This window comes from Vigna angularis, chromosome 3 (assembly GCF_016808095.1).
Source record: "Vigna angularis cultivar LongXiaoDou No.4 chromosome 3, ASM1680809v1, whole genome shotgun sequence".
Taxonomy (NCBI): Eukaryota; Viridiplantae; Streptophyta; class Magnoliopsida; order Fabales; family Fabaceae; genus Vigna; species Vigna angularis.
Window position 1 is genome coordinate 36727277 of NC_068972.1, and position 22911 is coordinate 36750187.

Sequence of the window (22911 nt, forward strand, 5' to 3'; positions counted from 1 at the left end):
TTCTTCCTTTTCCTTCAATTTCTTTTCTTAATTTTTGTAATATATTTGCAAATATCCACATATACCTATGGGTATATTTTAATAAGGTATCCAACGGGTAACGAAACGAATAATGGATGAAATTTTTAACCACAAGTTGGGTAGCCGGAAGCTAATAGTCATAAAAAACATAGCAAGACAACTATTATTTGTAAACGATTATACAAAACTAAATTTCAAATATATATATATATATATATATATATATATATATATATATATATATATTGCTTAACTTAAAAGGCTTAAAGTTAAAAAATTAAAAAGCTTAGTAAGTGGGTTTATGCCTAACTTAACCTCGTAAAAACTGGCTTAATATTGTCTTTTCTACTAGTTACTTTCCCAATATTGCCATTAAGATTCAAGATCATAGACTACTGTTATAGCATGCCCAAAAAAAAATATTCCTTCGATTTCAAAGAAAAATAAGAAAATAAAACTATTCCTTCAATTGCATAGCAAGACGTTTAAAAGGAAAAAATGAAGCAGACCTCTGGAATATCAGCATAATGTGTAATGCCTTTCAAAAGAAGAGGCATGTGGGCAGGATAAAGCCAATCAAAAAGGAAGCCATAAGTTCTGCGGCTGTTAACAAGCAATTAAGAACAATCAAAATAAATTAACATTGTTAACAAATAACAATGCATTTGTAAACGTAACAAAGTTTCGACGTTGTAATTACCAACCTATTAGTAGCCATTGCTATTCCTCGAAGGTCCCGCATCAACCCAATGAATGCAAATTTTACGGCATCTGATTGGAACAAAGCATCGGGAGTTGATTCCAATCTAGCCAAAACCTTAAAATTTAAAACAAAAATAAAGAATCAATTAAAATGTACAATAATCAATACAACATATCGATAATCACTAATAAATTGACAATACTTTATTGTACACTGCATAATTTGCTAGGCTCAATTTAATTGAGGTCCGACAAGCATCACTTTCACAAAAGAATCTCATGAAGACATGACCTTCTTAATTAGAAAATAAACTATGGTTAAAAGGACTAACCATTTGTCCACAAATGTCAACATTGTCTTTTACAGGACAAAATGAATATTAAAAATTATGACACATAAATCTGATGATTTTAGGGAAAAGTTTGAGTTTTTCACTCGCTATAACAAGTGTTGTGTGCAACAAAAGTCAAAACGTACATTGTGAATGCAAGAGTGCAGACTGGTGCACTTGCCCTGACAACTAAATTAGAAAAAAGAAAAGGAGGGTAAGTCCATTACAAGGCACATAATAATATAAAATACATATAACTACTTAACACTCCTCCTCAGACAAAATATATACGAGATTTACTTCATAAAGCTCATATTGAAGAAGCTCATTCCATTTCTTCTCCTATGGTTTGAAATTGCAAATTATCTAAACACGGTGCTGATCTTTTCTCAGATCCTACTTTCAGATCAGTAGTTAGTGCATTGCAATATGCTACTCTAATTAGGCTAAAAATTAGTTTCACTGTCAACAAATTTTGTCAGTTTATGGCCAACCCACTTTATTTTCATGGTTTGTATTCTCAGCCAGCACTGCTACATAGTCCAGTTTCTTTCAAGGCTTTGTGTGACGCTGACAGGACTTCTGATGTTGATGGAAGATCTACCCCAGGTGCAGCAATTTTTCTTGCTTCCAGCTTAATATCACGGCGGTCTTGAAAGCAACAAGCTATTGCTCATTCAAGGATTGAAAATGAATATAAGAGTTTAGCACAAGCTGACTTGTCTTGGATATCCAAATTGCTTACAGAACTTCAAGTTTCTTTTAGCACTTCAACTCTTCTTTGTGACAGTCAATGTGTGGTTTCCATTGCCCATAATCCTGTTCTTTTATAATCACACAAAGCACATGGAGATTGATGTTTTCTTTGTAAGAGAAAAGACTATGGCCAAACAATCATGCATTTCTCATATTCCAGCTCTTGATTGGTGGGCAAATGTTTTAAGCAAGTCATTCTCTTCAGTTCGCTTTGTTTTTTCTTCGTGGCAAATCAGTGTGAAGAGTTTCTCTTCTGAATCTTCTCGTTGAGCTTGAGGGGAGTTGTTAATATACATTCTATAGTTGACTATAGTTGACTTGTATATTTTACATTTGCATTGTTCATATGTAGGTTTACTTATATTGTACAACTTATCTATAAAGACACACTGTAGCTATGATTCTAAGCTAGTTACAACAATAAAAACATTTAGTTCATGTTCAATTCTCTCTCTTTTCTCTGTTCAGTTTCTCTAAGAATTCATCAGCAAAATGACCCCATTTTTTACAAGCATAGCAGTGTATACCTTTCTTATAAAATTTTATCTGCCCTCCTCTCTTTTGATCACCTCCTTCCCAAATTTTCCACAATTGTCACCACTAAAATTATAATTTGACAGCCTGCTAGAACCTTCACCAAAATCTTGCACTTTGTTTGTCCATTTTCCCTTGTTTTTTGCCACCCCAACCATCATTTCTTTCAAATTTCTTTGCTCACAAAGCGTGAACTGCAGCTCTGTCAACACTCCATCCTATAAGTCTTTTGCAGCTCATCCACCTTCTTCTTTTCAAGATCCTTTGATTTCTCAGGTGTCAAATTGGGGAGTCAAAAGTTCTTAAAAATTTCTCAATCAATTGCTGACCTGAAAACATCTCACCACAAGCTTTCATTGAGTTGAGTACCACTTGAATTCTATTGTAGCAATCCCCGATTGATTCTTCATCAGCCATGGATAGCAATTCATCTTGTCTACTAAATGATTGAAGCTTCATTTTCTTGACTTTAACAGCACCTCCATATGACTTGTTCAAAATGTCCTAGGCAGTCTTGGCTGAATTAGCCAAAGATATCTTCTCAAAATTGTTAGAATCCAGACACTGATGGATCAAGAAGAAAGTTTTCCAATCTTTCTTCTTCGATTCCCTGGGAACTGCCCTGTGCACCTCTTTAGCACCTTCCTCCAATTCTACAAGACCATTCTTTACAACTTCCATCACTTCTTGCAATCCAAAGATGACACCCATTTGATACTCCATTGATCAAAGTTCTTGCTACCACCAAGAATTGGCAAGTTAGTCAATGAAAACCCATTAGAACCTACCAAGATTCACCCTCTGAACCTTGCTCAATTCCACTCCAAAAAGATTTGCAAAACAGATATAAAACCCACACAGGAAGGGTTCTCACACATAAGAATACCTCAAGCTAGTGGACATCACACATTCAGTCCCCAATAAAAATAGCTCCAGATAGCACTTGTTAGAACAAACTAAACACACTCATAAGAACAGAGAAGAAAAGAGAAAAAGGACAAGGGATATAGTGGCTGAATCTGAAATTTTATAGGCCTATTATAAGCAGTTAAAAAACAGCCAACTAACTACCAAACTAACATACAGCACTAACTGAATTATTTACAACATTTCCCACTCAGCTTACACGTTAGTCTGTGTAATAAAAGTAGGAAAGGAACATTGTAATTGCAGGAGTACAGACTGCTGCACCAACCTAAATTGCTACAGCAGAAAAAAAAAAGAATAAACTTCACAAGACACATCATAATACAAGATACAAATATATTTAGCAATAACAATTGAAATCAAATCAATATCTTTCCAAAAGAATTAATTTAACCAGTTGGCTCAAGTTAATGAAAACTGAAAAGAAGAATTGACAAACGTAAGGAAATTTATATTCAACAAAATTAACCTTTGCAACTTTTCTAATGCTTGGAAAATCAAATCAGACAGAGAACCACAACAGATTAGTTAAAGATTGAGCAGAAAGGACGATTTGGTGAATTGATTGAGTTAGTATACACTCAATAGCTACTTATATTTACAAGGCCAGTAAAGATAAATATACTTTACAAGTAAATGTTTGCTACAAATACTGTGTAAAGACCAATTCTGAAGATCTTATGTCAGAATAATTGTTACCATTATGGGTCAGCGGCAATTTAAAGCTACCAACCTGTGAGAAAGGTTCCATTGTAGATTTAAATCTGACTGGGTTATCTTCCAAGAATATCAACATGCCAATAGTATAGTACAGGGTTGTTCTGCTACGGAAACATTCCCAATTTTCTATGAAAGGGAATAGGTCCCTCTGAAAAAAAGAGAAAAAAATTGCCCTTAGAAATCAACTGATACGATACGAACAAGCATATATACAGAAACTAAAATATCAAGTCAATTACTCTTGGCTGGCCCGTTTGTCTCTTGGATTACAAAAAAAAATGACAGATTTGATATCCAGCTCCAACAAACTGTGCAGTTCAAATTCTAGACAACACTAGATAAAAAAACAATAGGCAAAAATACATACTTTCAAACTAATTTCAACATAAAATAGCTTGAAGAAAACTAGGCAAAAATACATACTTTCAAGCTAATTGCACAATTTAATTTTACCAATGAGCGCACCAGATTTTTCTACAATACTTTTGTATCTGTTTGGGAGAAAATAAAACACTTTACCATTTCAACTTTTTATACTCAATTACACACACACACACACATAAAAGGTGTGTTCTAAGTTGAAATTTAGTAAAAATGTGTCTAAAAACTATACTGGTCTAGTCAAACTACAAGGGAACAGTTTCTTAGCCTTCTAGTATAAATATTAAATGGTTAGCTTGCAGATTATGCTGTTAAATCACAATCTTCCACATACTCTCTTTAGTAGCATGTAAGATGATCTCTTAGTAGTGAATTCCACTTTTTCATTATATTTCATACTTTGTTTCCATAGTTAAATAGAAATAGGTATTTGTGTGTGGATATCCAAAGATGTTAGCTGTATTTTATAATGTAATTAGTAGAGGAAAAAAGTGCATAGGGCAACAAGGAGGTCAAAAGTGCATGTCATCCTTATTGGTTAAGAGGCAACTCACATTCTTGTTTGAAATCATTTGTTTAACACTATCCAGTTTAAGAAGCAGCTTTCCTGACATGTAACTGCAAAAACAAAATCCTTATTTCAGAAATCAAAATAGAAAATTGTAAATAATGAAGACTTCAAGTATTTGAGATGGAAACCAAACTAACCCAGATGTCATTTCCAGAAAGAGATTCAAGGTATGATCGATAACCTCTTTGCACTGCACATAGAAACTCTCATTCTATGAGCTCAATAATAACAGTAATGCAAAAGATTATGTCTAAAATTTCATCATTACCTTTGTGTAGCATTTAAGGTTAGTAATCATCTTTCCCACAATAACATTTAGTAGTAGTAGATGATCATGGAGTCCAAGAAGTTCAGATAGTCGGGTATATAACTGCTCCAATTACAGTCGAGAAAATTACAGACATAACCTTAATAATATTTAAATATTCAAAGGAAAATAACTTCCAATTTTCTACCTTGGATGAAGAAACAATCTGGTCACCAATATAACACTTTCTAAAATGTTGAAAGAAAGTTAGTATAGCACGATCAAGTCTTTGCTTGCTCACATCTTCATACCTCTGAATTAATAAGTCGTTAGTGCATTCAGCAAGGACGGCTATTTAAAATAAAATACAACTACATCCTCATGCTAGCATCAACACACAAATATATATTCGTAGTGCATTCAACAAGGATGGCTATTTAATGTCCACGACTAAGAAGCAGGTAACTGTTGTATAAATCATATTCATAAGGCAAACAACCTTAGTAATTAATTCATCAAGGGAAAAAATATTAAATAAAAATATTGAATGCATCAGATTGACAGATCTACCCTTAACATTTATGATATCTTTCAAACTATAAAGGCAGAGGACAAGCTCAGAAAAATTTAGAAAGTATCATCGAAAAAGGATTGTAATAGCACTTGATAAAAGAGAGAACAGAAACACAATTATGCTAAAACCGTGTTTCTAAACAACACTCTGCAGCTGGTTTACAATTAGAGGATAATCCATTACCTCTATCAGATATCAAATCCTATTAAATTGGTTATTGTTGTTGTTAGATGTTAAGATGTGTGTTTCTGTTATTTGGGCTTAGTCTATTCTGTATTAAGGGCATTGGCCCATATCTTACAATATAAATAAACTACCCTATGTGTAGTCTAAACACATAAGGGATATTTTCTCCCAATCTTCTTTATTTCTCATATGGTATCTAGAGCACAGGAATAGTTCCAGTCAACTCCACGGTCTCCGGCACCCATCACTGCTGCTGTTGCCGCGTCGCCGCCGCTGCCGTCGCCACTGCCGCCGGAGCACCAGAATCGACCGGCGACCACACCATCGGAAGCGTCTCGGCCGGGCGACCACCGTCGCACGAAGATCGCCGCGATCGGAGCTCTCACGCGCCTCCACGCGCCGCCGCAAGAGTCGCCGCTGCCGCCGCGCGTGCCGGCGCGTCGCCGGAGCTTTCCGCCGCCGATCAGCACCGCCGTGATCGCCTCCTCGCCCTCTTTCTGGATCTGTGGTCGTTGCGTCAATCGGAGCACTTTGAATTTTTAGGGTTTCTCCCTCTCCATGGCGTCTTCCTCGTCTACAAACACCTCTATTGGTGGCTCATCTTCTGATCCCTCAATATATACTAATTATGTGAATGTACACTTGTCCATTGACAAGTTAGACATCAAACTTTTGTTGAAGAGTCAGGGGTACTTAGATCATCTTACTCAAAATGTGACTACTGCTCTCATAGATGACACTTCCCGCTGGATGAAAATTGATGCTCAGTTATGCATTGTTATAAAGTCCACCATTCACTCCTCACTGAAACAAATGTTTCGATCCTATGAGACATGTTCAGAAGTATGGGCACAAGCAAAGTTGTTATACACAAATGACACTCAGCGTCTTTATGGTGTTTGTCAGGACCTATTAACTGTTATTGGTCCGCGCAATCCTGGTCCCATGGCAGAATATTTGGGTAAAATTCATGCCCTTCTTCATGACTTTAATGATATATTACCTCCTGCTTCCACTCCTGCTGAAGAATTGGAACAACGATCAAAGTTCTTCATGTTGTTGGCATTATACGGACTCTCTGATGATGTTTCTCATGTCCGTGATCAGATTTTGGGTTCTCCTGTCATACCCAACTTTACTTCTACTTGTTCTGCTCTTTTGCGTATACCGAGCAAACCCGTCACTGAGACATCTCCTCGTACTGATGATTCCTCTGTTATGGCTGTTCAACGTGATGATCGAAGTCGGTCTCGCAAGCCAAGTAAAGGACGTCCAAAATGTGACCATTGTGGCAAGTTAGGCCACAAGATTGATAGATGTTATGCTCTCCATGGACGTCCTCCTCGACCTGTAGCAGTGGCAAATTCTGATCCACCTCCCCGATCACCGTCTGCAGACCATCCTACTTCATCTAATATCGTAGACAAACCTGCAATCTTTAACGACTTTCTCAGATGGTATGAGGATCATCAGCACTCTGGTTCCACTACATCTGCATCTGTTGCACGTACAGGTACACCTTTTGTTGGTCTAACTCACTCCCTTGGACCTTGGGTCCTTGACTCAGGCGCCACAGATCATATCACTGGTAACAAGTCCTTGTTTTCTTCCTTGTCATGTCCGGCTAATTTACCCTCGGTAACAATGGCTGATGGGTCTAGAGTCTCATCTCATGGTATTGGTACTGTTAATATTTTTCCATCCATATCCATTGATCATGTACTTTATGTCCCTGGGTCTCCCTTCAACTTATTGTCCATTAGTCGTTTAACTCGTACTCTTAATTGTGTTATTTCCTTTACTAAAGATTCTGTTTGGTTGCAGGACCGAAGTTCGAAACACATGATTGGCACAGGATGTGAGTCTCATGGCCTTTATCATCTCCGCCCTTCTCCACATGTTGGCGTAGTCATGGAGTCACCATCCCTTCTTCATGCTCAGTTCGGTCATCCTAGTCTTGCCAAACTACAACAACTTGTCCCGAGGTTGTCCACATTATCAAGTTTGTCGTGTGAGTCTTGTCAGTTAGGGAAGCATACTCGTAGTTCCTTTCCTCGTAGTGTCTCACAACAGGCATCGTCCCCCTTTTCATTGGTTCATTCTGACATTTGGGGACCTAGTCGTGTTAAGTCCATTTTAGGTTTTCAGTATTTTGTTACCTTTATTGATGACTATTCCCGATGTACTTGGTTGTTTTTAATGAAGAATCGTTCTGAGTTGTTTTCTATTTTTCAATCTTTTTTCAATGAAATAAAAACACAGTTTGGGGTGTCTATTCGAAATTTACGTAGTGATAATGGCCGTGAATACCTTTCTCAACCGTTTAAACAGTTTATGGCTTCTCATGGCATTCTTCACCAAACCTCATGTGCTTATACCCCTCAACAAAATGGGGTGGCTGAGCGTAAGAATAGACACCTTATTGAAACAACTCGTACACTTCTTATTCATGGTCAAGTACCCTCACGTTTTTGAGGTGATGCAGTTCTCACAGCATGTTATCTTATCAACCGCATGCCATCTTCTGTCCTAGATAACAAAATCCCTCATTCTATCTTATTTCCTCAAGACCCTCTGCATCCATTACCTCTTCGAGTTTTTGGGTCTACATGTTTTGTTCATGATTTTAGTCCTGGTCTTGATAAGTTATCTCCTAGGTCTCACAAATGTGTCTTCTTAGGATTTCCACGGTCACAAAAGGGCTATAAGTGTTTTACCCCTTCCCTAAATCGTCATTTTATCTCTGCTGATGTCACTTTTGATGAGTCTTCTTTTTACTTTTCACATCTATCTTCTAGTTCTGTACCTCTCCCTGTTACTGTTGATATTCCTCTTATCTGTGATCCTCCTGGTGATGCTCCACCCATTTTGTCTTCTCCTTCTTTAGACTCTCATTCACCACAGGATCATCCTTCACCTCCACCCCTTCAGGTTTATAGTCGCCGTAATTGTCTCCCTCATGACTCACTTCCGGTGCCGCCTCATGTGTCTCCTCCGGCTCCAGCAACTGAGTCTGACTTGCCTATTGCCCTCCGTAAAGGTATACGCTCTACCCGTAACCCTTCCCCCCATTATACTGTTCTTAATTACCACAGATTATCTCCATCTTTTTATACTTGTCTCTCATCCATTTCTTCTGTGTCAATTCCCAAATCTGTGGGTGATGCCTTAACTCATCCTGGTTGGCGTCAAGCTATGATGGATGAATTAAGTGCTTTACAGGAAAGTGGAACTTGGGAGCTTGTCCAATTACCATCTGGAAAGTCTGTTGTTGGTTGCAGGTGGGTGTATGCTATCAAGGTTGGTCCTGATGGCACAATTGATCGTTTGAAAGCTCGACTGGTTGCCAAAGGCTACACACAGATTTTTGGTTTGGATTATGGTGATACTTTTTCTCCAGTGGCAAAAATGACCTCTGTTCGCCTTTTCATTGCCATGGCCGCTCTTCGACAATGGCCTCTTTACCAACTTGATGTCAAAAATGCTTTTCTCAATGGTGATTTGCAGGAAGAAATTTATATGGAGCAACCGCCTGGCTTTGTTGCTCAGGGGGAGTCATCTGGATTGGTATGTCGTCTTCGCAAATCCTTGTATGGCCTAAAACAGTCTCCTCGGGCCTGGTTTGGTAAATACAGTTGTGTTGTTCAACAATTTGGTATGTCTCGCAGTGAAGCGGATCATTCAGTGTTCTATCGCCACTCGAGTGCTGGATGTATCTATTTAATAGTGTATGTCGATGATATTGTTCTCACAGGAAGCGACTATCTTGGCATCTCCCAGATGAAACAACACCTTTGTCATCATTTTCAAACCAAAGATCTTGGCAAACTCCGGTACTTTTTGGGTATTGAAGAAGCACAATCCAATGATGGTATTGTCATATCTCAGAGGAAGTATGCGTTAGACATCTTGGAGGAAACAGGGTTAATGAACTGTAAATCTGTTGAGACACCTATGGACCCTAACATCAAACTCCTACCAAATCAGGGGGAGCCTTTCTCAGATCCTGAACGGTACAGAAGACTAGTTGGTAAATTAAACTATCTTACTGTTACGCGTCCTGACATTTCCTTCGCAGTTAGTGTGGTGAGTCAATTTCTAAACTCCCCATGTGAAGACCATTGGGATGCAGTTGTTCGTATACTGAAGTATATTAAAAGATCACCTGGAAAAGGTTTGCTATATGGCCCTAACAACGATACAAAGATCATTTGCTATTCAGATGTTGATTGGGCTGGTTCCCCTTCTGATAGGAGGTCTACTTCTGGATATTGTGTCTCTATTGGTAGCAACTTGATATCTTGGAAAAGTAAGAAGCAAAGTGTTGTGGCAAGGTCGAGTGCAGAAGCAGAATATAGAGCTATGGCATCAGCTACTTGCGAGCTTGTGTGGCTTAAACAATTGCTTAGTGAATTGAAATTTGGAGATGTCACTCACATGATACTTATATGTGATAATCAAGCTGCTCTCCATATTAGCTCTAATCCTGTCTTCCATGAGAGAACCAAACACATTGAAGTTGATTGTCATTTCATTCGAGAAAAAATCATATCCGGAGATATCAAGACTGAGTTTGTTAACTCAAGCAACCAGTTGGCAGACATATTCACTAAGTCCTTACGAGGACCTAGAATTGATTATCTTTGTAACAAGCTTGGAACATATGATTTATATGCTCCAGCTTGAGGGGGAGTGTTAGATGTTAAGATGTGTGTTTCTGTTATTTGGGCTTAGTCTATTCTGTATTAAGGACATTGGCCCATATCTTACAATATAAATAAACTACCCTATGTGTAGTCTAAACACATAAGGGATATTTTCTCCCAATCTTCTTTATTTCTCATAGTTGTAATTAGAGAAAACATGTGTACGATCTTCTAGATTATTTTGTTTCCTTACTTCCCTTTCTAGAAGATTAGATTGCTACAAATAGAGGTAAGGAGAATGTAATTACCATGAATAAAAATAATAAAATCATTCTCTTTTTCAAGTTGGTATCAGACCTCCCGATCTTGGGAGATCCATTTCCGCTGCAACAGTAGCCACTGTCGCCGCTATCCGACCACCGCGGCTGCCGCCATAGCCAATTGGGGTCGTTGATAGGGCAGAAAGGTCCGCCCAACTCTGATGATCACAACACCAAAAATCAGTCCGGGAAAGAAGTCACCACGCGCCACCACACGCCGCCGTTGTCGTTGGCGCGTGCAGCCCACGTGCCTTGTTGCGGCTAGACCCACTCGCCGCCGCCATCACAGACAAGGTCATCGACGCCTCCTGAGTCTGTTCCACGGGTCAGTGACGTCCCGTTAGGCCCAAATTTGAGTAGAACAGAATTTTAGGTTCGGCTCCTTTTCCCGGTATCGTCATCATCACCTCGGATAACGTCACCAGAGACACTTGATTGCGTTCTACGTGATGTCTAGAGTAAAAATTATTCCTTTGGGTCCTAATGATCTGCCCAATGTGATGGGTGCCTATCGGTTGGATGGTCAAAATTTCCTACAATGGAGCTAGTATATTCAAAGGATTCTCAAGGGACATTCAAGACTAGATCACATAGATGGAGGAGGACCCAGACCAGACGACACTCATATTCCAATTTGGGACAATGAAGATTCACTAATTATGACTTAGGTGTGGCAGTCCATGATTCCTGAGATAAGTAGATGTTAGATGTTAAGATGTGTGTTTCTGTTAATTGGGCTCAGCCCATTCTGTATTAAGGACATTGGCCCATATCTTACATTATAAATAAACTATCCTATGTGTATGCAAAAGACACAAGGGATATTTTCTCCCAATCTTCTCTATTTCTCACAATTACCATGAATGAAAATAATAAAATCATTCTCTTTTTCAAGTGTTATACACTAAATATTTAGTATTTATGCCTGTTTCTGAACACTTGCCCCTCAAGCTGAAGAATATAAATAACCATGACGTACTAAGGAGATCTCCTATACAGTTTCTTTAGGAAGTACTAGAGTCCACCAAGGAGCTACAGAGAGGGGTACTGAGTTAGGCAAACATTGTCGGTGAAGTTATTTCCTCTGTTTTTAGTTTGTACAGCTCCTTGCTACAACTGGTTTTCCTTTGATGTGCTCCTCTTACCAATACATATATGAGCTTCTTAAAGAGATTCACTCTCTCTTTCTGTAATTTTCCTTTAGTAATGAAATACATTTTTTTTTGTTTTAATAAACATTGCCTTAATGACAAAATCATCCACTTAAAAAATGAGCTAGATTCATCTTTGAGGTGAGTCTCCGTTGTCGTCTAAATGCATATTTCACAAAGTAGAAGGAGGAGTTGAATCAAATGTTTCAATACAACAAAGGGGGGTGTTTTTGTCTCTATAAGTTTATTAAGATTTGACCATCATGGCCAAAAGTACGATAATAGCATCTAAATGAATGGTAAACATAGTGAAAAAGAATCAAATTGTCATTTGTGGTTTGATGTGAGAAATGATTAGTGTAAAGAGAAAATAATTTTATATTGAATAATCCCACCAAATTATTCTTGAAAGATCATATAGCAAGCAGAACAGGCAAAATCTTAAATGACAAACCAGAACCAGCCAAATATATGCAAAGATGATGTCAAAGTTCATAAATAATCAAAAACACTGGACCAAAAGAAAAACTTATCAATAGCAGACCATGCACACATTTTAGAATAAGATATAACAATGTTACCCTCATATTGATACAAAAGGACATACCTTGCTGTGAAACCCACTATCAGAAATATTAATCAACTGCAGAACACAAGCCGAAATCTCCGCATCAAGTATCTCATGTGATTCTTCACTGCTGTATAGAAATAAAAGACAACTTAAAAGTTTACTGTGCAGAAGCTTTTATTTTCCTTCACTGGTTAAAGCAATTACCTAGAACCAGAAATCTGCTTTGTTCTGAGAATTGCAGCAACTATGTGTGTGAACCATGCAAGTTTGGATTCGGTTACAGACAATTCAAAACTATCAACTTGGCTTTGGAGATTTGCTTCCTTCTACACAAAATGTATAAAACCAAATAAAAATATATTAAAATAAACAAAGTTAAATCCCTTGATGAAGAACCACTAAAAGTACCATATAGCTTTTCATGATAGGCTCCACTATCTTCATCAGATAAGAACTGCAACTTTCATACTGAAATTCAATGAATCAATACAGATGCTAAAAGTGTAGATAATTAATAACAATTAAAAGCAATCACTCCAATATAACAAGTATCTCTTTGTATAAATTTAGAAGTATGAAAAAGCAAGAACCTGAAATCTACAGAGGAAAGGAAAAAATTCAAGCTGATCTTGAAGCACTTCTACGTTGTCTAGAGGATTTTCACCAAGTTCATCTGAAAGTTCACTCTGAAAAAAATCGATGATTAGAAGTTAAAATGTAGAATAAATATTTCTCTTTAGAACTAAAGAGTTTCTCTTTTGTTATGAATTGGTGTTTAATCACATGTAAATCTAGTATTATTAGGTTTTGAGAAAAGCAAGGAAAGAAAAGACAATGTAACAGGATAATTCTAATGTATTATTAGAAGTTGTCATCCTTTACAAAAAGGTCTGAGTCCTTTAAATAGACTCTGAAAAGAGAAAACAGCAGTTAATGAGAGTCATCAATGCAAAGGAACTGCCATAACTTGCCAAAAATAGTATCCACCGAAAAAAAGAAAACAAACTATATGACAACAGTACAGTACTGAACTTATAGTGATACAAGCCTAATATAAATCTAATAGAAGTCTAATATCCCCCTTCAAACTCAAGGTGAGGGATTAGCAGAATCCTGAACATGGAGTTTGCAGTGCAGAAGTTCAAAGCGAGTTGGAGAAAGGGACATCGTAAGAGCATCAGTCCACTGATCAACACTGGGAATGAGATAAACTGCAAGTTGCGTAGACAACACTTGGTCCTTAACAAAGAACACATATATTTCCATGTGTTTAGTGTGGGAATGAAAAATTGCATTATGAGCTATGGCAATTGCACTCTAACTGTCACACATCATAACAAGAGTGGATGAAGGAAGAGATAGTTCTTTTAAAAGGGCCTGAATCAACAAAACTTCAGCAGAAGTGCGGGCTAAGGTACGATATTCAGCCTCAGTGCCCAAGCAGGCTATAAAATTCTGCTTGCAAGACCACCAGGAAATGAGATTGGGACCGAGGAAGATAGCTGAGGCTAGAAGGCCTCAACCTCTACCTCCAATGTTGTCTGAAGAACTGGGTGAGAACCTCTTATGAGTCAGCACTATAAGAGGAGAAACCAGAAATAAATATTTTGTTGGGTCTATATTAAATAGGATAGTTATTGTAATAGTTGTTGACAATTTCTTAATCAGTTAGGTAGTTTTCAATGTTTTTATTAGGGGCAAGCATAACTGCCTGTAGGCAGTTATCAGGACAGCAGAAAAATAAAGAAAGGGAGGTAAAAAAGGAGGGGACTGGAGAGGAAAATCAGGAAAGGGAGAGACCAAGCTCTCAATAACTTGGAAGATGTGTTCTGTCCTAATTGTTGTTCAATTTCATTTTATGTGTTCTGAGTAAACTGGTAATTATTTCACAAGTTCTTGTGACTATAATACAGCAATAATATCTATACCAGTTGGTTTCTATCAAAACAGTGCCTTTAAGATACTATAGAATCCGCTTAACAGCAGTCCAGTGAGAGTCCAGGGGTTGAGCCATGAATTGAGAAACTTGACAGCATAGCTAACATCGGGTGAGTGAGAGTGGCATACTGCAAGGCGCCTACCACAGAGCGATAAAGAGTGAGGTCCCAAATTTGGATAATTTGCATGAAGAAACCATAGGAGAAGGGACAGGATGAGCCTCGGTCATTTGGTTTTAAGCAAAAGATCTGAGATACTTGCGTTGAGCCAGTATCAAAGACTGGTCTGAAAGATAATTAATTTCAATGCCCAGCTGATTCAAAGAGAGGTTGGAATGCAAGCTGATTAATGGAGTGAATAAGAGGAATAGAGTAGCCTTTAATGAAGATGTCATCAACATAAACCAATATGCAAACAGTATGAGAGGCATGATGATTGTTAAAATGTAATGTATTTTCTAGTGGGCTTTTTAGAGTGAGCTTTTACACAGTACACTATTTAAGGAATAGTAGATCGACATAAAAAGGAAAGATAGAAGGCTCCTAAAAAATGTAATGTATTTTCTAGTGGGCTTTTTAGAGTGGGCTTTTACACATAGTATCCTATTTAAGGGACAGTAGATCAACATAAAAAGGAAAGATACAAGGCTCCTAAAAAGCCCACTAGAAAATACATTACATTTCAACACACTCCTTCAAGTTGGAGTATATAGATCATATGCACCAAGCTTGGAACATATAAATTGAATTTTGGGCCCCCTTAGAGATTTGGTCAGAATGTCTCCGAGTTGTCCGAGTTGTTCATTAGAGTTGACAAACTCAGTAACAAGTTCCTTGGACAACAACTTCTCTCTAATAAAATGACAATCAATTTCTACGTGTTTTGTTCTCTCATGAAACACTGGATTGAAGGCAATATGAAGGGCTGCTTCGTTGTCACAGTAAAGTTTCAACAGCTTATTTTGACAAAATTTCAATTCTTGAAGAAGTTGTCTGATCCATACAAGTTCGAATGTAGTTAAAGCCATAGATCAGTATTCAGCTTTAGCATTAGATCGAGCAACAACACTTTGTTTCTTACTTTTCCAAGATACAAGATTCCCTCCAAGTAAAACAAAATATCTTGTAGTAGATCTTCGATCAATTGGACAATCAACCCAATTTGCATCACAATATCCTTCGATCTGAGAGCTTCCCTTGTTCTCATAAAACAATCCTTGTCTTGGGTTTCCTTTTACGTATCTGAGAATGTGAATCACTGCATTCCAATGGTCAACATGTGGATTTTGCATAAATTGACTCACAACTCCCACCGGATAAGAAAGATCAGGTCTTATTATTGTAAGATAAATGAGTTTTCCAATCAGCCTTCTATATCTCTCTCTGGGTCTGAGAAAGGTTCACCTTGATGTCTCATTAACTTTTGATTTAAGTCCATAGGACTATCAATGGGCTTGCAATTTGTCAGGCATGTTTCCTCTAAAATATCAAGAGCATATTTCCTTTGTGAAATGATGACACCCTCTTTCGACCGTGCCACTTCAATACCAAGAAAATATTTTAGAAGACCCAAATCTTTAGTCTGAAAGTGGTTGAACAAATGATTCTTTAATTGAGTAATTCTAGTGACGTCATTCCCTGTAATAACAATATCATCAACATACACCATGAGATAAACACATTTGTCAGTAGAAGAATGACCATAAAACATTGAAGGATCTGCCTCACATCGTTTCAATCCAAAATTTTGCACAACTCGACTAAATTTACCAAACCAAGCTCAAGGTGATTGCTTCAAGAAATAGAGGGAACAACGTAATTTACAAACTAACCTAGACTCCCCCTGAGCAACAATCCCAGGAGGTTGCTCCATGTATATCTCCTCTTCTATATCACCATGAAGAAAGGCATTTTTAATGTCCAACCGATAAATTGGCCAAGGACGAATGGCAGCCATAGGAGAAAAAGTATCATAATAATCAAGACCATAAACTTGAGTGTATCCCTTAGCTACTAGACGAGCTTTGAGACGATCAATTTCACCAATAGGACCAACTTTAATAGCTTAAACCCATCTACAACCAACAGGCTTCTTACAAGGAGGAAGAGGGACAAGGTCCCAAGTACCATTGTGGTCAAGAGCCTGCATTTCATCAACCATGGTTTGTCACCATCCAGGATGATTAAGTGCCTCATGAATATTATTAGGAATCTTAAGGGAGGATAAGGGGGAAACAAGAGATAAATAAGGAGGAGACAAACAATGATAACTCAAAAAATTATAAACAAGATATGGATTACGAATAGAGCGAATACCTTTCCAAAGAGCAATGGGCAAATTATCATCTAAGTCAAGATAAGGCGAAGAGGATTAAGGATCCATGGTCTAGGGATCTGATGGAGGATGATCTCAGTCTCGAGGATCTTCAATGTTCTTAGTTTGAGATCGTCCCCGACGTTGATATGTGAGAAGAGGTGGAGGAACAATGTCATTCACATTTTGAGTTTGAGGTATAGAAGCATGAATAACCAAGGGATCACATGATGGTAGAGGAAACATTTGTTGAACAGATGAACGATCCTCCATGGAGGACAAGAAAAAAGGTGTATCCTCAAAGAATGTGACATCAGCAGACATATAATATCTCTTGGTGGAGGAAGAATAACATTTATACCTTTTTTGAAGAAGAGGGTATCCCAAGAAAACACACTTAATAGCTTTTCAAGAGGGTATCCCACGCACCCGAGGCTGGCCGGAAAGAAGCGGCGCATGACGGTGCATCGAGAGGAGAATGATGCGGCAACCACCACGAATGGGTCGCGTTCGTCGAGGCGCACCTAACCCTTGACTTCGCCGGAGAAAAACCTGTGACGGCGGCGGCAGCGGATAACAAAACCTGGCTCTGGATACCGAGTGGGTTGGAAGTCCCACATAGACTAGAGATAAGGCCAATTTATAGTATATAAGTGGGTGCAAACCTCACCTTACAAGCAGGTTTTGTGGGGTTGAGTTAGGCTTAAAGTCCACTTCTTAACATGATATCAGAGTCAAGTTAGAGCCTATCCTAGCAAGATTTGTGTGAACATATTGTTCCACCCACTATCGGACCACCCATTAATGTCTAGTCTCATGCTAGAGATGTATATACCTCGGCATGAGAGGGGTGTGTTGGAAGTCCCACATTGACTAGAGATAAGGCCAATTTATAGTATATAAGTGAGTGCAAACCTCACCTTACAAGTCAGTTTTGTGGAGTTAAGTTATAATTAAAGTCCACTTTTTAACAGTGATAAACAAAGAGAGAAGGATTGACTTTCGTAGGAGAAAAGCCAAGCTTCAAAAGGGTGGTTCAAAGCGTGCCAAACCATTATTGTGAAGCCTGTTTAAGACCATATATGGCTTTCAGTATAACCAGAGTTTTATATACAAATTCAAACGCCGAGGCTGAGGGCCTCAACTTCAATGATGGGAGGAGTCTCAAACTTGCTTTCAATGACAAAGATGACAGCAGCAAAATCAAGGGGAAAACCTTCAAGGATGGCATCAACATGTTTTCCAGGTGTAACTATACAACCAATGCCAATAAATTCATCCACAATATACTTAATATGACCCAAGAATTTTTGCTTTCAAGGGTTGGGTGCGATGATCAATGTGCAACTGTCAGGCACGAGCCATCATTTGAGTGAAAAATGGATATGGTTCAGGTCCCAAACTTGATAGGAATGAACTGCACCAAGTACCCAAGACAAAATACTTTTGGATGGGGTAGACTAAAGCCAAGAGAGTAAGAGTTGATCTTGAACTTCCAATTCTTCATAGGCTGAGAAATCTAGGGGGAATAACAGGATTGACCACAAACCAATGGAGTGTGTCGGATTTAGTGAAAAGTTCAAATTTCTGCTTCCAAAGCAGATAATTGGAGTCATAAGTTTTTCAGCAAAAGAATGCAAAAAGAAGGGGTTAGGGGATGGGTGACGAGTAGGATTGGAAGTAGAAGTGGACATCATGGATCAGAATATGTAACCAGATAATTCTAACGTATTATTAGATGTCATCTGTTACAGAAAGGTATGAGTCCTTTAAATAGACTCGAAAAAGAGAAACAACAGTTAATGACAATTACTAATGCAAACCAACTGCCATAACTTGCCAAAAACATTATGATAGGATACTGGGTGATAGGATAGAAGGCAGGGGAACTGAACGGTAGGAGGCAAGGGAGTCGAACGGTAGAAAGCAGGACAAAGCAAGCCGAACGGTAGGAGGCAGGAGGAAGCAAGCCGAATGGAAGGCGGAGGATTCAGGGGGAAGCAAGCCGAACGGAAGGCAGTGAAGAGCTGGAGTTGATCGGTTGAAGAAGTTACTATCCTAGCTACTTAGTATATTTAGAGCGATATTCAAGGAAATATATTCTAGGGAAAGATTTTATTCTAGGGAAATATTTTATTTAGAACAATATTCATATTTTATTCTAGCGAAAGATTTAGCACAAGATGGGCAGGAAATAATTAGTATAACTAAAGCTAGAGGCTATTGTTAGGATCATGCTTTTGATTATTGAGTTTGTTGACAGGCGGCTATGCTCCTGTGAGGGAGGTTATGCTCCCAAAGTAATTGACGGAGGTTATGCTCCCAATTACCCTTGTTTACTTTTGTTTATTCAGATATCACCATCAATAAAAGAGATTCATTCGCCTATTATCATTCGTTCATTGTTCTATGCTGGTTGTATGAGTGTATGAGGGGTTATCTAATTAGGTTTCGTACTCAGGTACATAACAATTGGTCCGACCTGCCAGATCGATAGAGAGGAGAAAAGGGCGTGACGGAGGGAAATGTCGGATCCTTGAGGGAAGAATGAACGTCGTGGAGGGAAGGTGGAAACATTAGAAATTGTGGTTGATGGATTGAAGGTTGAGACAACAGCAATGTGACAAGATTTGCAAGAAATCATGAGGATGTTGGGTGGTCGAGGCCATAACCAGGATGACCAACATTCGAACGGTAGTCAAGCTTCTGTTAATGAAAACGGAAGGAGGCAAGAAGAAGATGCTAGAGGTAGAGAGGGTGGACGCCAGGAGGAGCATCCAAATTGGAGGAAAAGGGCACAGTTAGCCATTTTTTAAGGAGTTCATCCGTTGAATTGGATCAATAGAGCTGAAAAAAATTTTGAACTACAAGGGTGTCAGAGGAAGCGAAGGTGCGCCTAGCCTACATCAGTATGGAAGCAAGTGTCGGATATTGGTCCAGATTTTGGAGGGAGAAGGCCAGGAACCGTTCGTGGGCGGGTTTAAAGGAGGCGCGGGTAACCTGATCCGGAGGGAGAAACAGGGGATCAGTCTTTGAGAGGTTGGCGGCCAATAAACAATCGGGATCCGTGGAAGAATACATCCAAGATTTTGAAATAATGGTGGGTCAGACGAAAGGAGTGTCCGAAGAACAGCTGATGGGGTACTTTATGGCAGGATTATAAGAGGGAATTCATAATCAAGTGTGGCTACTTGACCCGCAGGAGTTGATGATCGCCACGAGGATAGCAAGGGACGTGGAGGAGATCCACGGAGGCACGAAGGCTGGGAACTGGAGCGTGACAAAGAACCAATCGTCTTGGGAACGAACGAGTGGTGAGGAGACACGACCCGAGGCCAATCACTATAACCCAGGCCGATCGGGAGTCGCCAAGCGCTCTGAAGCCAATCACTATAACCCAGACTGATAGGAAGCCGCCGAGAGTGTGGGGTCATTACGGAAGGAGGGTAGTGATAATAATGGGAGAAACACCAAGAATATGCCTTATTCAGAAGCCTTGAAATGGAGAGAGAAGGGAAGGTGTATCAGGTGTGGGGGACCGTTCGGTCCTGGTCATCACTGCTCGGACAGGAGTTTGAGAGTCATGATATTGGCAGAGGACGAGGAGGTATTGCCACCACCCACACCTCCAAACCTGAATTGAAGAAGAGCCATGAGATCAAGCACCCCGGTTTCAACCTTAAGGACAAGGTTGTTCTGCAGCGGGGTGTAATGATAGGATACTGGGTGATAGGATAGAAGGCAGGGGAACCGAACGGTAGGAGGAAGGGGAGTCGAACGATAGAAGGCAAGAGGAAGCAAGCCGAACGGCGGAAGGCGGGGAAGAGATGGAGTCGAACGGTAGGAGGCCGGGGGAAGCAAGCCGAACAGAAGGCGGAGGATTCAGGGGGAAGCAAGCCGAACGGAAGGCGATGAAGAGTTGGAGCCGATCAGTTGAAAAAGTTATTATCCTAACTGCTCGCAGTTAGGATATGCGGGAAATATTTAGTATATTTAGAGCGATATTCAGGGAAATATATTCTAGGGAAAGATTTTAATCTAGGGAAATATTTGATTCTAGGAAAATATTTTATTTAGAACAATATTCATATTTTATTCTAGGGAAAGATTTTATTCTAGGGAAATATTTTATTCTAGGGAAATATTTTACTTAGAACAATATTCATATTTTATTCTAGGGCAAGATTTAGCACAAGATGGACGGGAAATAATTAGTATAAATAAAGCTAGAGGCTATTGTTAGGGTCATGCTTTTTATTATTGAGTTTGTTGACAGGCGGCTATGCTCCTGTGAGGGAGGTTATGCTCCCAATTACCCTTGTTTACTTTTGTTTATTCAGATATCACCATCAATAAAAGAGATTCATTCGCCCATTATCATTCGTTCATTGTTATGTGCTTGTTGTTTGAGTGTGTGAGGGGTTATCTAATTAGGTTTCGTACTCAGGTACGTAACACATTAACTACCGAAAAACAGAAAAGAAGTTGTATGACATTACAGTACAGAAAAGCCTAATACAAATCTAATACAAGCCTAATAAGTATTTATAATCACTCATGGTATAATAAAGGGAACCTAAGAATATCCCTAACTATCGGCTTCACATCTTTCCCATGTAGAAAGATTAAATCATAACTTTTACACTCCCCTCAAGGATATCATCATATCAGTCAAGCTTGTTACGATTGTTGTCAATACAAAAACTCTTCAGGGATCTAGTGAGACAAACGAGGCAGAGAAAGGTAGTGCATGCATCGATCTTAGGCAGTCAGGAGATGGAGACTCTGTTGAGTTTTGCTCGGCAGTGGTGAATGGTGGATTGCAGTAGTTTGCATGAACAACGCACACGTATAGTGCCATGTGAACAATGCTGCAAGAACAGTGTACAGCGGAAAAAAAGTAGGGAAAAGAGGGAAAAGGAAAACCTAGTTCTCTGATACAATAAAGTTTTCTTGTCCTCATGAATTGTGTTTAATCTACATGCAAACCCTTTATAACATTCAAAGTACAATATAAGGAAACTTAATAAGGGCAAATAATGGAGAATATCCCTAAGTATCAGCTGTACATATTTCCCTAATTACAAAGATCAAGTCAGATTTCTTACAACAACGTATTATGCATGTCGATATGGAATTTAAAGGAACTGACCTGCAATGAATCAAACCTTGATGATACAAACCCTTCTATAACTTTAGGCACATATTCATCTAACAGATTAGGTTTGTCACCCTTGAGATACCGCACAGATGCCACAGATCTAGACCATAAATTTAGAAGATAGTAAACACTGCTTCCAGTCCACTGAAAGGAAACATATATGTATCAATAGAAGTTTCTTTCCATATTTAATAATATCCAATCATTTATAGTGAATTTTATGCAGATTAAAATAACATAAAAAAAGAAGAAAGAATTGGCAAAAAAAAGTAGTAGGGCTAGCTATAGTAAGATATGATGGGGAATGATTCCTATCATTGCACATAACAATAACAATTAGTATATAAATTATTCTTCTTTCAATTCATAGCAAAGCAAATAGAGCAGAAAATCAAACTCTTTCCCCGTTCACAGTCCTCATATCCCAAATCTCGAAACCAAACTATGATACAACAAAATTGATAGTGACCGGAGCAGAACACATGACACTCATGTGGCCTCCAAAATTTAAAGGATTTGCCTCACAACAAGGCAATTTAGATTGAAGTCTGAACAGCAACAACAGAAGGTGCCAAAGGCTTAACTGCAAGTGAGAAAGAATAGCAAGATAGAACCCACTCCAACACTAAGTTGAAAACTAAAATATTTTAATTTAGTTGCTAGTGAGTAAGCACTTGGAAACATCTCGACAATCATTCATATTGAATTAATTTCAAGAGAAATAGTAAGAAAATGTAACTTTGTTGGCTCATGACAAGCCACCAAAAATGAATTTGTCCATTTAAATATCCCAGCCATTAATCTAATTCAAACAGAAATTGTTTCTGTTAAAATGGAATACAGGAATATGTATTACTTGA

At 38.5% G+C, this 22911-nt stretch overlaps 1 protein-coding gene across 7 annotated transcripts in view; it reads right to left on the reverse strand.

Annotated features, from left to right (window-relative positions):
* The window catches only part of LOC108326012 (uncharacterized), a 65346-nt gene that overhangs the window by 23877 nt on the left and 18558 nt on the right, over positions 1-22911 (reverse strand). For 4 of the 7 annotated variants that reach the window (XR_008247570.1, XM_017559223.2, XM_017559221.2 and 1 more), the window contains 12 exons: positions 22043-22195; positions 13230-13325; positions 13048-13107; positions 12844-12965; positions 12676-12766; positions 5400-5504; positions 5213-5314; positions 5082-5134; positions 4928-4991; positions 4006-4140; positions 726-838; positions 531-624 (listed from right to left, as the gene is read on the reverse strand). Coding sequence is in view for 6 of the 7 variants with exons in the window: in XM_017559223.2 (XP_017414712.1) it covers positions 531-624; positions 726-838; positions 4006-4140; positions 4928-4991; positions 5082-5134; positions 5213-5314; positions 5400-5504; positions 12676-12766; positions 12844-12965; positions 13048-13107; positions 13230-13325; positions 22043-22195 (1188 nt within the window). In the remaining variant the exon portion in view is untranslated. The remainder of the gene's footprint in view (positions 1-530; positions 625-725; positions 839-4005; positions 4141-4927; positions 4992-5081; positions 5135-5212; positions 5315-5399; positions 5505-12675; positions 12767-12843; positions 12966-13047; positions 13108-13229; positions 13326-22042; positions 22196-22911) is intronic. The other 3 variants (XM_052874183.1, XM_052874182.1, XM_052874181.1) reach the window with 3 other exon arrangements.